Raw genomic sequence first — 13,832 nt, forward strand, 5'->3', positions numbered from 1 at the left:
GAGGGAGACTCCACATCCCTTGCTGGTGCAGGTTGGCTCGATGCCGCTGACCTGGAGCGACTGCTGGGGATCTCCACCGCCCTTTGGGGGGACGCAACATGGGCTTGCCACAGGAAACAGGCCCCTCCTCCCTCGGTGGGTGGGGGGCAGAGGTGGCGTTTGCAGGCCAACAAGGATCTTGCTGCCTGAAAAGCCTCCGGCATCGATGGCATTGGCAGGGGAACTCTCCCACTCCCAGGAGTCGGGGGAAGCTCCCTGCTGGGAGATGCAGGCAGGGGAGAAGACTCGATGGGCCGTGGCCAGTGCATCTCCGCCTCGACCCTGCCCATACCGACAGTGCAGGGGAGTGTCCGCACTCCGCATGCTGTCTCATCTTCTTCGGCACCGGGGATGTGGCTCAGTGCCGAGTCGAGCGCGGTGCCTGCGGTGCACTCTGCACCGAGATGATGCTCGGTGCCAAGGTGGAGCGGGACGGCTCAGATGCTGGGCGGAGCGCTGCCTCCATAAGCAAGGCTTTTAACCTGATCTCTCTTCCCTTCTGAGTCCGCAGTTTAAAAGCCTTGCATATCTTACACTTGTCTTTCCTGCTCTTACAGCAAGCACTTACGGTACTGATCGTGGGGGCGGCTTAAATCCAGGCAACCGGGGCATGGCCCGGCCGCTCTAAGTCCCTCAGGGACTTCTTATCTAACTACACTACTTAACAACTACTTAAAACTAACTAAAGTACTTTGAATAACAAAGAGTTCAAAGAAGGGGAATAGTACTTGCAGAAAAGCAAGTTCTAGTTCCAGCAACCATCATGGGTGGAAAGAAGGAACTGAGGGGCCTTCGGGTCGGCAGTGCCTCATATACCGCGGCTTGCACACAGGGCTCCAGGGGGCACCAGAGCCAACCCTATGGGGTCTGCTAAAGGGAAAAAAGTTCTGGGAACCGTGCACGCCAGCATGCACTCACCTATATTGGAATGGACATGAGCAATCACTTGAAGGAGAAAGACAAACTCGTATCAGACCTTCCCCTGGGCTTTGTTCTATGCAAGTCAAACAATTTCCCTGACCACATCTCATGGGTGTGAGGTGGGCTGGGGTGGAAACAGGGCAAGGAAACACTGACTTAAGTGGAAAGCTGTGTTTTTCCTGGGCAACAAATTCTAAATCTCATCTAAGAGCTACCTTAAAATATTTTTTTAATTGAAATTAAATTTTAACATTTTAAAAACCCACACCCAACTACCCTGCAAACTGCGGATTAATGGATTCTGCCTCCAATTCACTGACTCTCCTTGTTGATGTAATTACTAAAAGGAAAGCCACTTTTCATTGTAAAAAAATGAAATAGCAATTCTCCCAATGGTTCAGATGAAGATTTGGTGAGTACTTGCAAAACCAGACTCAAAGCCTTTTAAACAGGGGGCTGTGCTTGGTTTCTTAAAAGCCGTGTTTCAGAAAGACAACTACAGGTGCACCAGTTCCTGTGACTGAAATTAAGGAGTTCTTTTGGTAATTGACTGGACAGTCCCGTTGGCATGATCTTCAATGAGCTACCTGCCACACATTTTCAAATACTTCAAGGCCACTATTTCCTTAAATATTCTGGAACTGGGAAGACAGTTTTGCCCTCTCTCCATCATTTTATGTAAAGGACTTTTGAGTTGGGTGTCCAGATCTGCAATATTGAAGGTGGAATAAATGAGATCCAGTAACTCAACTCATCCTACACAACAGACAACCTAAATCATTGGATTTGGACTTGGCTAATGCAGAGCACCAGAAAACAGGTGAAAGAATCTGAAAACTCCAGATTTGCCTTCAAGACTTCCTTCAAAAGCCCTTTCAGCATTACTACCAGGTGGGATAATGCAGAGAGGTGTCGTGTACAAACACATGCTGAGAGCAGCTCCTTTGATTTTAGTACTAGGCTTTCCTCTAACCACTTCTAGCGCTGGAGAAACACACTGGGTAAAAGAAGTCTCCAACTTCCCTTCAACCTACCAAAACTGCTATTAAATTCAAGAGAGAAGATGGGGTTGAAGAGAAAAGTCTGTCTGGGCAGAGAGCTCAGGGACAGAAACTAGGCTGAAAATATAGCGTAGTTATAAGTATGTCAGCAAGAGAAGTTGGGTCATTTTCTACAAATTTCCCACAAGTGCCAACACCACTATAGTTGCACCAATGTTCACTATGCTGGAAACAAGTGACATGAGACAAGGTTCCCACAGCCAGAGCCATCTGTAACACTGTCAGCCAAAAATGCTTAGAGGAAGTCTAATTGACATGGTATTACAAAGTGTCTCCAGTTCCAATGTTAGCAACAATGGGAAGTTTTTAGAAAGTGTCCCTAGTGTGGACCAGTGTCTCTCAACCTTTTTGTGCTAGCGACCCCCTTTGGACTTTTTAAAAAAAACGGTGACACCCCTCCCTGCCAGGTAAGACTTGAAAAAATTGCAACCCTCTACCTAAACATCATGAACTAGATTATGAATAATACTCAGGGCCAGCGTTAGGGAGTGGCAAGCACAGTAACTACCCGGGGCTCAAGCTGAAGCCCGAGCCCTACCGCCCAGGGCTCAAGCACATAACTTAGCTTCATGGGGCCCCTCTGTGGCATGAAGCCATGGGCAATTGCCCTGATTGGCACCTCTAATGCCAGCCTTACACTTGCAACCCTCCCTAAACCCATCCCATGACCCCCCAGGTTGACAAACACTGGTGTAGATAATGTTAAGGAAAGCAGCTCAATAAGGCAAGAGGCAGTACAGTCTATATATACACAGAAAAACAGCAGAGTCTTTGAATCCTAAAGCCACATTGCTTCCCACCCCCCCGTTTGAAGTTTATAAATATATTAGAAAAACAGTTTTATTTTTTGATTGTTTTTACCTGAAGGCTGTGCAGATGGCTAATAAGTCTTGCCACTTCAAGTTATTATATAGTAACTGGACTGAAACTTTTATTAAACAAACATATTTCATAGAATCACAGAAGATGAGGATTGAAAGGGACATCAGGAGGACATCTAGTCCAACCCCCCTGCTCAAAGCAGGACTAACCCCAACTAAATCATCCCAACAAGGGCTTTGTCAAGCCGGGCTTTAAAAACTTTTTAAGGATGGAGATTCCACCACCTCCCTAGGTAATCCATTCCAGTGCTTCACCACCCTCCTACTGAAAAAGTTTTTCCTAAGATCCAATCTAGACCTCCCCCACTGCAGCTTGAGACCACTGCTCCTTGTTCTGTCATCTGCCAGCACTGAAACAGCCTAGCTTCATCCTCTTTGGAACCCCCCTTCAGATAGTTGAAGACTATCAATTCCCCCCCCCCACACTTCTCTTTTGTTGACTAAATAAACCCAGTTCTCTCAGCCTCTCCTCATAAATCATGTGCTCCAGCCCCCTAATCATTTTCATTGCCCTCCCCTGGACTCTTTCCAATTTATCCACATCCTTTCTGTAGTGAGGAGCCCAAAACTGGACACAATACTCCAGATGCGGCTTCACCAGTGCTGTATAGAGGGAATAATCACTTCCCTCAATCTCCTGGCAATGCTCCTACTAATGCAGTCCAATATTTCGTTATAGCCCATCAACCAACTTCAACACCCTTGGATGCATTGTGTCTGGCCCCATGGACTTGTGCATGTCTAGCCTTTCTAAATAATCCTGAATCTGTTCTTTCACCACTGAGTGCTGCTCACCTCCTACCCATACTGTGCTGCCCAGTGCAGTAGTCTGGAAGCTGACCTAGTCTGTGAAGACCAAAGCAAAAAAAGCATTGAGTACTTCAGCTTTTCCACATCCTCTGTCACTAGGTTGTCTCCCCCATTCAGTAAGGGGCCACATTTTCCCTTCTCATTGCTAACTTACCTGTAGAAACCCTTCTTGTTACCCTTTAGATCTCTTGCTAGCTGCAACTGTAATTGTATTTTGGCCTTCCTTATTTCATCCCTGCATGCTCCTTTTTGTATTTAAGCTCACCGAAGATTTCTCTGTTAAGCCAAGCTGGTCGCCTGCCATGTTTGCTATTCTTTCTGCACATCGGGATGGTTTGTTCCTGTGCCCTCGGTAAGGTTTCTTTAAAACTCAGCCAGCCCTCCTGGACTCCTTTCCCCCTCATATTAGTGTCCCAGAGGATCCTATCCATCAGTTCCCTAAGGGAGACAAAGTCTGCTTTTTTGAAGTCCAGGGTCTGTATTCTGCTGCTCTCCTTTCTTCCGTCAGGATCCTGAACTCGACCATCTCGTGGTCACTGCTGCCCAGGTTGCCATCCACTTCTACTTCTCCTACCAATTCTTCCTTGTTTGTGAGCAGCAGGTCAAGAGGAGCACAGTCCCTAGTTGATTCCTCCAGCACTTGCACCAGAAAGTTGTCCCCAACATTCTCCAAAAACTTCCTGGATTGTCTATGCATTGCTGTACTGCTCTCCCAGCAGATGTCACGGTGACTGAAGTCCCCAATGAGATTCAGGGCCTGTGATCTGGAAACTTCTGTTAGTTTTCTGAAGAAAGCCTTGTCTTCCTCATCCTTCTAGTCTGGTGGTCTATAGCAGACACCCACCACGACATCATCCTCATTGCTTTTGCCTCTAAATTTAATCCAGAAACTCTCTAAAGACTTTTCTCCAGTTTCATACTGGAGCTAAAAGCTATCATATTGCTCGCTTATATACAGTGCAACTCCTTCACCTTTTCTCTCCTGCCTGTCCTTCCTGAACGGTTTTTACCCATCCACAACAGTGTTCCAGTCTTGTGAGTTACCCTACCAAGTCTGTTATTCCAATCACATCATAGTTCCTTGACCATGCCAAGACTTCCAGTTCTTCCTGCTTGTTTCTCAGGCTTCTTGCATTCGAGTACATGCACTTCAGATAACTAGCTGATTGCCCTACTTTCTCAGTATGAATCAGAAGGACTCCCCTGTTGCACCCTCCTCTTTGTGCTTCTTCCCTGTATCCCACTTCCCCACTTACCTCTGGGCTTAGGTCTCCATCCCCCAGCGAACCTAGTTTAAAGCTCTCCTCACTAGGTTAGCAAGCCTGTCTGCGAAGATGCTCTTCTCTCTCTTCGTTAGGTGGATTCCATCTTTTCCTAGCAATCCTTCTTGGAACAATATCCCATGGTCAAAGAATGCAAGCCCTCTCTCCAACACCACCTGTGTAATCACGCATTTACTTCCACCATTTGAAGGTCCCTACCTGGGCCTTTTCCTTCAACAGGGAGGATAGATGAGACCACCACTTGGATAAAGGAGTCTGAGGTGCTTCTTCCCAGAGTCACATAGTCTGCAGTGATCTACTCAGGGTCATTCTTAACAGTATCACTGGAGAAGTAATAAGAGGTAGTGGTCCGAGGACTTGAGGAGTCTCGCCTGACTCTCCATCACATCCTGAATTCTAGCTCTATGCAAGCAGCACGCTTCTCAAGTTACCTGGTCTGGACTGCAGATGGATGACTGTCCCCCTTTGGAAGGAATCCCTGACCATCACCACCCGCCTCCTCCTCTTGGGAGTGGTGGTTGTGGAACCCCCATCCCTCACTTGGATTTGCTCAATCAGAAATACTTATTTTACAAATATATACAGCAAGGACAAAAGTTAAGGATTTTGTGTTTGGGCAGATTCTTAAAAGTAATTTATCTTAAATAAATTATAATATAAATCACAACCTTTTGATGCCAGGGACTCTTAAAATGCATTTAAAACAAAAAAAAGAAGTGTACTTTTAGCTGAGGTTTCTCATCTTTTGCACAGGGATCCTCAGGTTGCTGATGAACCAAGACATATTCTTCACTGTTTAATGTGGACACAGATTCAGATGATTGATTAACTTTATCAAATGAAGACCGGACTTCCATTTCAGGAGTGCAATCCCCTCCTGCTGCATCAACCTAATAAAGAAATGTAGAAAAATTAAGCATGTCCCATTTTACCTAGCTGTAAAATAGAAAGACCACATGCAATAATTTAAGTTGAGAAAGTCTTAAGAATTGTTCTGACACTGTAGAAGGAAGGATAGTCTTGTGATTAAGGCAATGGACAAGATACAGGATATTTGAATTAAATTGCTGCCAGTCTCCTCCACAGATTTCCTGTGTGATTTTGGGCCAGTCACTTAATCTTTCTAGGCCTGTTTCCAATTTTTGCTCATATGCAGCTTCCCGTTCTCCCATCCTTTTTCTGTGTTGTGTACTTAAGAGTATAAGCTCTTTGGGGCATGGACAGTCTCTTACTATACATTTGTACAGTGCCTAGCACAATAAAGCCTTGATGTTGATTGTATAACGATAGTGCCTTATGGATCCAAATGGCTTTTTATGTTTAGTGCTATGAATTAAAAAGAAAGCCACAGCAGAATATGTAGATTAAATTAATTGCTCCTTTCTTGAAATAGAAGTGATTAAATATAAAACACTGCAACAATTTCTAACAGGAAGTTAGTTTCCTGTGCTCAGAGCAACCAAAGGCAAGTTCCTCATGTGCATGTTTCACATCATACCTAACAAGGGCAGGACAGGCAAACTCTTGCTTGGTAAAGGTGACCTATTTTATATTCAAGTATATTCAACTCAATAGTTATGCCAGCTGATCACAAAATTCAAGTGTGACAAAAACAAAAAAAGTTTATTTACCAGTAACTGTAATTCTTGAAGAGTTGCCTTGTATTTATATGTATTCTTGAGAAAAGTGCCCCCTGGCATATGAGCGGGTCCTGGAACTTCCTGAAAAGCTATGTCTGTTGGGGCTACATAAGCTCCATCTTATGCTGCTGATCATTCAGCAGCCAATATCATAAGGGAAGTGTAGTCCTTAACTGCTTCAGTTCTCTCACCTAAACCACAGAGACCAATATATTTAAGAAATCAGAGGCAAAGGGGATGATGGGTGGAGAGTGTGAATATACAGCAGCTGCTAAGGAAATATAGCTACTAGTAACCTCTTACTTCTTCTAAGGCCTCTGTTGCACTCCCACTCAAAAAGGAGATTAAATGAGCAGTAATGCCTAAATAGAAGGTGGGCTGAGAAGTTCTTAGTTAAGACAGAAATTAACATTATTCTCCAAAACCCAGCATCAGAGCAGAATGTTAGGTCTCCCCCCTTGCACTTTTTCCCTTCAGCTGCAAAAAAAATTGAGTGAGAGAAGATGGAGAAGACTTATGCAGAATCAGGTGACAGGCCCTTCTCACTATCTTACACCAAATTCAAAGTTGAAAACTTCTTAGATTGTAGAGAATTGCTTGAACTTGAGCATGTTGCATATATGGAAGTTGATATCTTATGACTCATGCTGCCTGGTGTAGAGACTCTGGACTTGGAGGAAAAACTAGACTATCCCTTTGGGATAAATGATGCTAAGGCAGAGGTGACTAATGAGAGAACTCTAGAATGCCAGTATATCATTGCTACTTTGGCCAATGAAAGCAAGCCTCTGTCTTGACTCAACTTTTGAATAACCAATTCCCCTCATTTTGATGGAGTCAAGGTTTTTTGGGGTTTTTTTTTCTTTTAATATATTATTCTTGTAGCTAGTTTATAGTTAACCACTCACTGTTCCTGAAATCACATCATATCATCTGTAAATAACATTCCCATACATGTTCTGTTTTCACTTGCATTTATGCTATGGGATAATTCTCGATCAGGAGTTTCAGTTTCTTTGAATATTCCTCTCCTCTGGATGATGGAAGACTGGTCAATTACAATGTTAACAGATATATAAAGCACAGTCAATCTCTAAAAAAGTTTTCAACTTTTCTAAACATATTTTTAACAAAAGGAAAGGAAAGAAATTATTATTAATAATAGAAGCAGACACCTGTTTCCATGGTTACTTTACTTTGCTAAATATTGTCCTTTTTCCGCTCCCCCTTCACCCTATTTAGTTCAGATCTCTGGATAGCCTAGATTCTGTCATATCCTGCCCTTCCTTTCTCCTGCAATTCTCTAGCAGCTTGTTATAGCTAAAGCTCAGCTTTCAAAGCTTTCAGTTTTGAGCAAATTATGTCTATAGCAGTGCTTCACAACCAGGTGTCTGGGCTGCAAACAGGTTTCAGGGGAGCTGCCAAACAGTGTCAGTGTCGAACTCACTGGGATCTGGGGCTGGAGCCTGAGCAACTGAGCTTTTTTATGGTTGAAATTTTTATGGTTGAAATTTAAGTGTTGTTTGCACAGAGATATCAAAGATAAGCAATTAAATGAATGGGAATGTTTATTTTTACTCACTCAAGTTTAAAATTCTGTTTTTGTTAATACCTATTTAAAGCAAATGCCTGAAAACTCCCAACAAATACACAATTACCCAACAAGTCCCCCAACAAAACCAGAAGCTGAAGACAACATTCCTAGCATTTCTAAAAGTTCAAAATAAAAAAGCAAAGAGAAAATAAAGTACACAGAGAACACCCACAACATATTCCACACGACGCACACAAAAAAATACCAAAATTGGGTAAAACCCTTTAAAAAAATCCATTGTAGGATGTTTAACTATAAAACAATCCAGGAGCTTCTGGAGAAGCAGTGTATGGCTCTGGAGGATTTTTTAAAAAGTGACTGGTGTTCTCTTCTTGCCCCCACAATCAAGTAATATTTTCCTAGTAACCTTTTAAAGTTATAAATAGATACAAATATTCTTGCATCTGAAGCTTGTAATTATGTAGTACAAAATACCAGTCAAAAAAAAACAAAAAAAAACAAACAATTTTTTCCACCATCTCCATAACCATATTCAACCTACATAAAAGTACAGATACCATTTATGAAAAAAGATTCTATTTTATGGGAGAATTAAACTGACCAACAAAAAGGCTCATTCAGCCAGCCAATTTGACTCTAGCTTTTGGAAAGCTATGTCCAAAACCATACCAATTTTCTCTTTCAAACAAAGAAAAGCAATGTGCTGGATAATTAAACAGAAAAGGTCACTTTAAAAAAAACAACAGAATTTTGTCAATGACTAAACTGAACCTTTTTAATCTGGTCTGATATTTTTGAGTCATCTTACAGTAATATGTGCAGTGTTTTTCAAATTTCTAGTTTGCTAAAGTGATGTGCATCACATACTAATTTGCTGCTGGGAAGCTACATATTGTTAAAATCAGTATACCCTGAGGACTGAGGCCATGTCTACACTATGGGCATTATAGCTACATAACCACGGCATTGCAGCTATGCCAGTGTTTCACCATAACGCGCAAATAAAGTAAAGACCATCAAGGAAAAGAAACATTTAGAGGCAAAAAGTATCCTTTAAAAATCAAAAGTTAAGAAGAAAATAGAAGGAAACAAACTCTGGCAAGTCAAATATAAAAGTATAATTAGGCAAGCCAAAAAAGAATCTGAAGAGCAACAAGCCAAAGACACAAAAGCTAACAGCAAAAAACAGGGTTTCATATCTGTCTGCTTTAGGCAAAGCCCAACACAAACTTCTACCACTCAAAAGGTGGGAATCCGGAATACTACATTGTAGTCATGATAGGGTTGCCAATTTTGGTTGGACATACTCCAGGAGGTTTCAGCACATGACAATCTTTAATTAAAGAGTCATCTTTAATTTTTGGAGGCTCCAAGACAATCCTGGAGGGTTAGCAACCAAAAGTCATGATGATTTATGAAATAAGTGGATCCTAAAAGTGTCATTGGCCCCTCAAACTAGCACTATTGTTTCTGGAAATGTTCCAACACTTGACTTGGCAAGTCCCAGTCCTTATTCCAATATAATTTTTTTCTTCGTAACAACTATGCCATTTGTGCCACTACAGATAAGGTTATGTTAGTATTCTTTTTTAAAATATCTTTTTACCTGTCAATTTTTCTTCCCACATCTTAAGTCCACTGATTCTTAAAAGACGGTTGGGTCCCTTCACTCCAGCATACAAAAATAGCTACAGCCATCGCTCACTGAGAGCCTTGATGGTGTCCATTATTATTATTAGGTGGAAAATTGCTGATGTTTCCAAGTTGCTTTTTAAAAAGTTGACTGTTAAGCTCATGACACTGCAGGCTAAATAAGACAAGATCTAGCTAGCTGTCCTGGATAAGGATGTCCTCCATAAACAGATGCATGCATTTCTCCTGGGTTTAAAGATTAGCAGTTACCTTGATGAAAATCCTGCGTGCGGATGACAACCAAAACGAAAGCACCTTTTACTAATAGTGATGCAACCTGAATGCAACACATACATTTCCTATGCTGGGGATACATCTGCCTTTCACATACAGAGAGGCAGAGAAATCTTCAAGGAAATGATGGAGGTTAAGGTTTCCTGAATTTGATTAAATTTTTTAGGTATTTGAGATCCAGCACAGTCCATGTCCCCCCAGATTGGTTGAGGACCTAAGCAAAATCGAGTAAATACCCAAAAATCTCTCAGGGCTATGAGCAAAGAGAACAAGACTTATTACTTCATTTGGATCAGGTGATCAATGCAGCTTTGCAACATGAGGTGTATCTGGACTGGATGAAATCTCCTTTGAGGAGGTGTATGAATTCTATAATAAAGCAATCTCTGTTTTATTTTCACAACCCACTCATCAGTTGTCTCCAACATGGGAGAAGGAAGGAAGGAAGGGAGGGCGAAAAAGAGTCTTCCACTAGACCTTGAAAGATGCAAGTTTGAGAAGCTCTGAAGAGCTCTGTGTAAACTTGTCTCTCTCACCAACAGAAGTTGATCCCATAAGATATATTACCTCATCCACTTTGATTCTTGCCAATTCATTGTCTCAAAATGCTAAGTGGTAGGGTTTCCTCTAATTTTTAACTCTACTGATCACCTTCATAAGAACTAGATCCTCTTGTGGACCATTTTTCCACATAATACATGAATCCTGCACTTCTTGATTCCAAAAGACACATTTCTGCTGATTACAAATTGAGAACCACTGCTCTGCAAGTGCTGAGCCTATTATTAAAATGCTTGTCATTGTCGAGATGCCCGGGGTAGGGTTTCATTTGCCAAAGAAGCAAGGGGTAGGCAGGACCCCCCAGGGTCACTATTGGACTTTCCAAATCCCCAATGTTAATTTTTCAGTCTGGGAAGAAAAGTGCCTGCTGCATGTTCGTGAACAGACCTGAGTTCCTAAATATGCGTGTGTCATGCGTCTTTCCAGACCACCCCACACTGATGTTGGTGAAATGACTCCTGTGATCCACAAGGGCCTGCAACACCTTTGAAAAGTACCCCTTACAGTTAATGTACTCTGTTGCAGGGTGGTCAGGCGCTAAGATATGGATGTGTGTGCCATCAATAGCTGCCCCACTGTTTGGGAAGCCCACTGTGGCAAACCTGTCCAGTATATCCTGCACAATTCCCAAAGTCACTACCCTTCGGAGCAGAAGTCTATTGATGGCCATGCACACTTGCATCACAGCAGCCCCCACTGTAGATTTACCAATTCTGAATTGATTCCCAACTGAACAGTAACAGTTGGGGTTTGCCAGCTTCCACAGAGTGATAGCCACTCGCTTCTCCACCATCAGAGCTGGACTCAAGCGAGTATTCACACACTTCAGGGCTGGGACAGCTCTGCACAAAATTCAAGGAAAGTGGCCTTTCGCATACGAAAGTTCTGCAGCCTCTGGTCATCATCCCACAGCTTCATAGCGATGTGGTCCCGTCAGTCTGTGCTTGTTTCCCAGGACCAGAACCAGCACTCCACCGACTGCAGATGATGCGTAACAGCCTGCAGCAATAGGGAATTGTTCTGCTCTATACCTTGTAGCAGGGCAGCCTCAGTGACATTGCTGTTGTCCGTGCTTTGGGTTCTCTCTCGCCTTTGAAAATACTCCAGGATAAGCCGCGATGTATTTGTGATGCTCACAATAATAGTACAGAGTTAAGCGGGCTCCATGGCTCTGTAGTGATGGCGAGCGCGCGGCATAAACAAACAGCGCAAAACCCGTTTCCAGTTTGCTTGGGGCAAGAAGGGCGGGGGAAGGAGCGTAGCATCATGGGACGATGTTAATCTTCCCAACAGCTTCCACGGCTAGTTGCACTGTGGGATAGCCACCCACGGTGCACTGCTTTGAATGTCGACCCAAGTGTGGACACACAAGCCCGACGCAAGGAGCATGGTGTGAACACACTCCTGCGACTTCTAAAAATCGGCAGGTGAAAGTTGATTTAAAGTAAATCGACTTCACTCTGCTGTGTAGACATATTCTCAATAAAATGACAACTACACAGAATCAAGACAATCAACTGAGCAACGTAAGAGGCAGGGTCAGCATCCCCAGGTATAAAGACCAGTGTCAGAGAAAACAGTGTGGAAAAAGCTGACAAAGAGGCTGATGACACGGGGGGGTAAGGCATCTTACATCAACCTAACAATGTAAAGTGTCTACATTACAATTTCGTTCTGACTGACATAAATGCCCTGCTATGCTGACTTAATGACTCCACCTCCTCAAGAGGTGAGTCAATGTGGATGTAATTAGGTTGATGCAGTGTCAGACTAGACGTACCCAGGGGTGTGAACGGAGGGGGGGGCAACCCGGGGCAATAATTGTCAGGGGTAAGAAACTCCTTCATCCCTGGGGCAAGCAAGCACCTCCTGGCCCTGGGGCCTGCCGGGAGAAAGGGGAGCCGAGCAAGCAAGTGCCTGCCAGGGATGGGGGCACAAAATGTGCCCCTCTAAAAATGGTCAAATTTAAATTCCTGCGCATGCCCCTGGATGTACCCATAGTAAATGGTTACACTGTTGACCTAAGTACACAAGCAACATAGACCGTCATTTATGTAGATCTTCATAAATCACATTTGGATGAGAAGAGCGTGGCTTGGGAAAGTTTCACCCATTTATTTCAGATACCAGTCTGACACATGGAACTAATGAACCAGAGTGGAGCCAGGAGAGGTATCCAAGTTTCACTAAGAGCCAAGCCCAAGATATACAACATAGCCCAGAGGGGCATTCAAACTCCCCACAAGGGGTAATCAAGCACAAAATACCAACAGGGACAGCTGAGACCATCTGAAGGAGAGCTAAGCCCAACCTTCAAGGTGCCCAGCAAAGCACTCAAGCCTCACCAACATAGAGCTAAGCCTGAGGAACCCAGGGGATCCCAGCAGAACCCAGGGGATCCCAAGCAGTCTACTGAGAATGAAGTCTCTCCAAGTAATCAGAACTTGGTTGGTGAGTGAAGTATAGAAGAATGCAACTACTTCCCTTCCCTTCCCCCCTCTCAATATGGTGCTTGGCATCAACATAATGAAAGACAAGGGCGGACAAGTTGAGTGTGTAAAGCTCTAAAGGACCTTGAAGGCTAGGGCATGATTTTTGCATTTTATACAGGGCAGGAGAGCAAGTGCAGAGATTCAAAGAGGGGAATGAAATGGTCACACCAATAGGCAAGGGAACCCAAGAGAAACTAAGTGTAAAGGGAATTTCCAACCTAATTTCCTTTCTGGATCTGGCGAAAGACTTCCTTTGATATGTCAACTTTTTTTTTTTTTTTTTGTGCACAGGACTCTTACCTGGGTCAGTGCCCAAGAAAGAGAGAGGTAAGCAGCAGTACTGACCATACTGGTCAAAAGAATTAAAAAATATTGAATTTTCTAGCATTTGTCTTCAGAAGATTCTTTTTCCACTGAAGTGGTGAACCATTTCTTCATCTTCGAGAAGGATTCAGATAGGTGGTTCTCTGTTTTCTGGAAGTACTATATTGTTAACATAAGCTATTATTTAAAGTGTTCACAGCTGGGATCAACTATGGTTAAAGGAAGAATATATCTTTATCTTATATCTGTGTAATGTACATAAAACAGTACAGCTTCTATCTGTAAAGGCAGTGACAACCTACAAGTACAGAGAGGATTAAAAATTAATACATTCCAGGG

At 43.1% G+C, this 13,832-nt stretch overlaps 1 protein-coding gene across 10 annotated transcripts in view; it reads right to left on the reverse strand.

The window, feature by feature from the left end:
• The window catches only part of RABGAP1L (RAB GTPase activating protein 1 like), a 483,894-nt gene that overhangs the window by 445,624 nt on the left and 24,438 nt on the right, over positions 1-13,832 (reverse strand). For all 10 annotated transcript variants that reach the window (XR_010917038.1, XR_010917039.1, XM_067532377.1 and 7 more), the window contains exon 2: positions 5,718-5,885. Coding sequence is in view for 8 of the 10 variants with exons in the window: in XM_067532377.1 (XP_067388478.1) it covers positions 5,718-5,852 (135 nt within the window). In the remaining 2 variants the exon portion in view is untranslated. The remainder of the gene's footprint in view (positions 1-5,717; positions 5,886-13,832) is intronic.

The sequence above is a fragment of the Emydura macquarii genome, unplaced genomic scaffold, assembly GCF_026122565.2.
Source record: "Emydura macquarii macquarii isolate MOO-44397 ecotype Brisbane River unplaced genomic scaffold, CSIRO-AGI_Emac_v2 contig_3287, whole genome shotgun sequence".
Taxonomy (NCBI): Eukaryota; Metazoa; Chordata; order Testudines; family Chelidae; genus Emydura; species Emydura macquarii.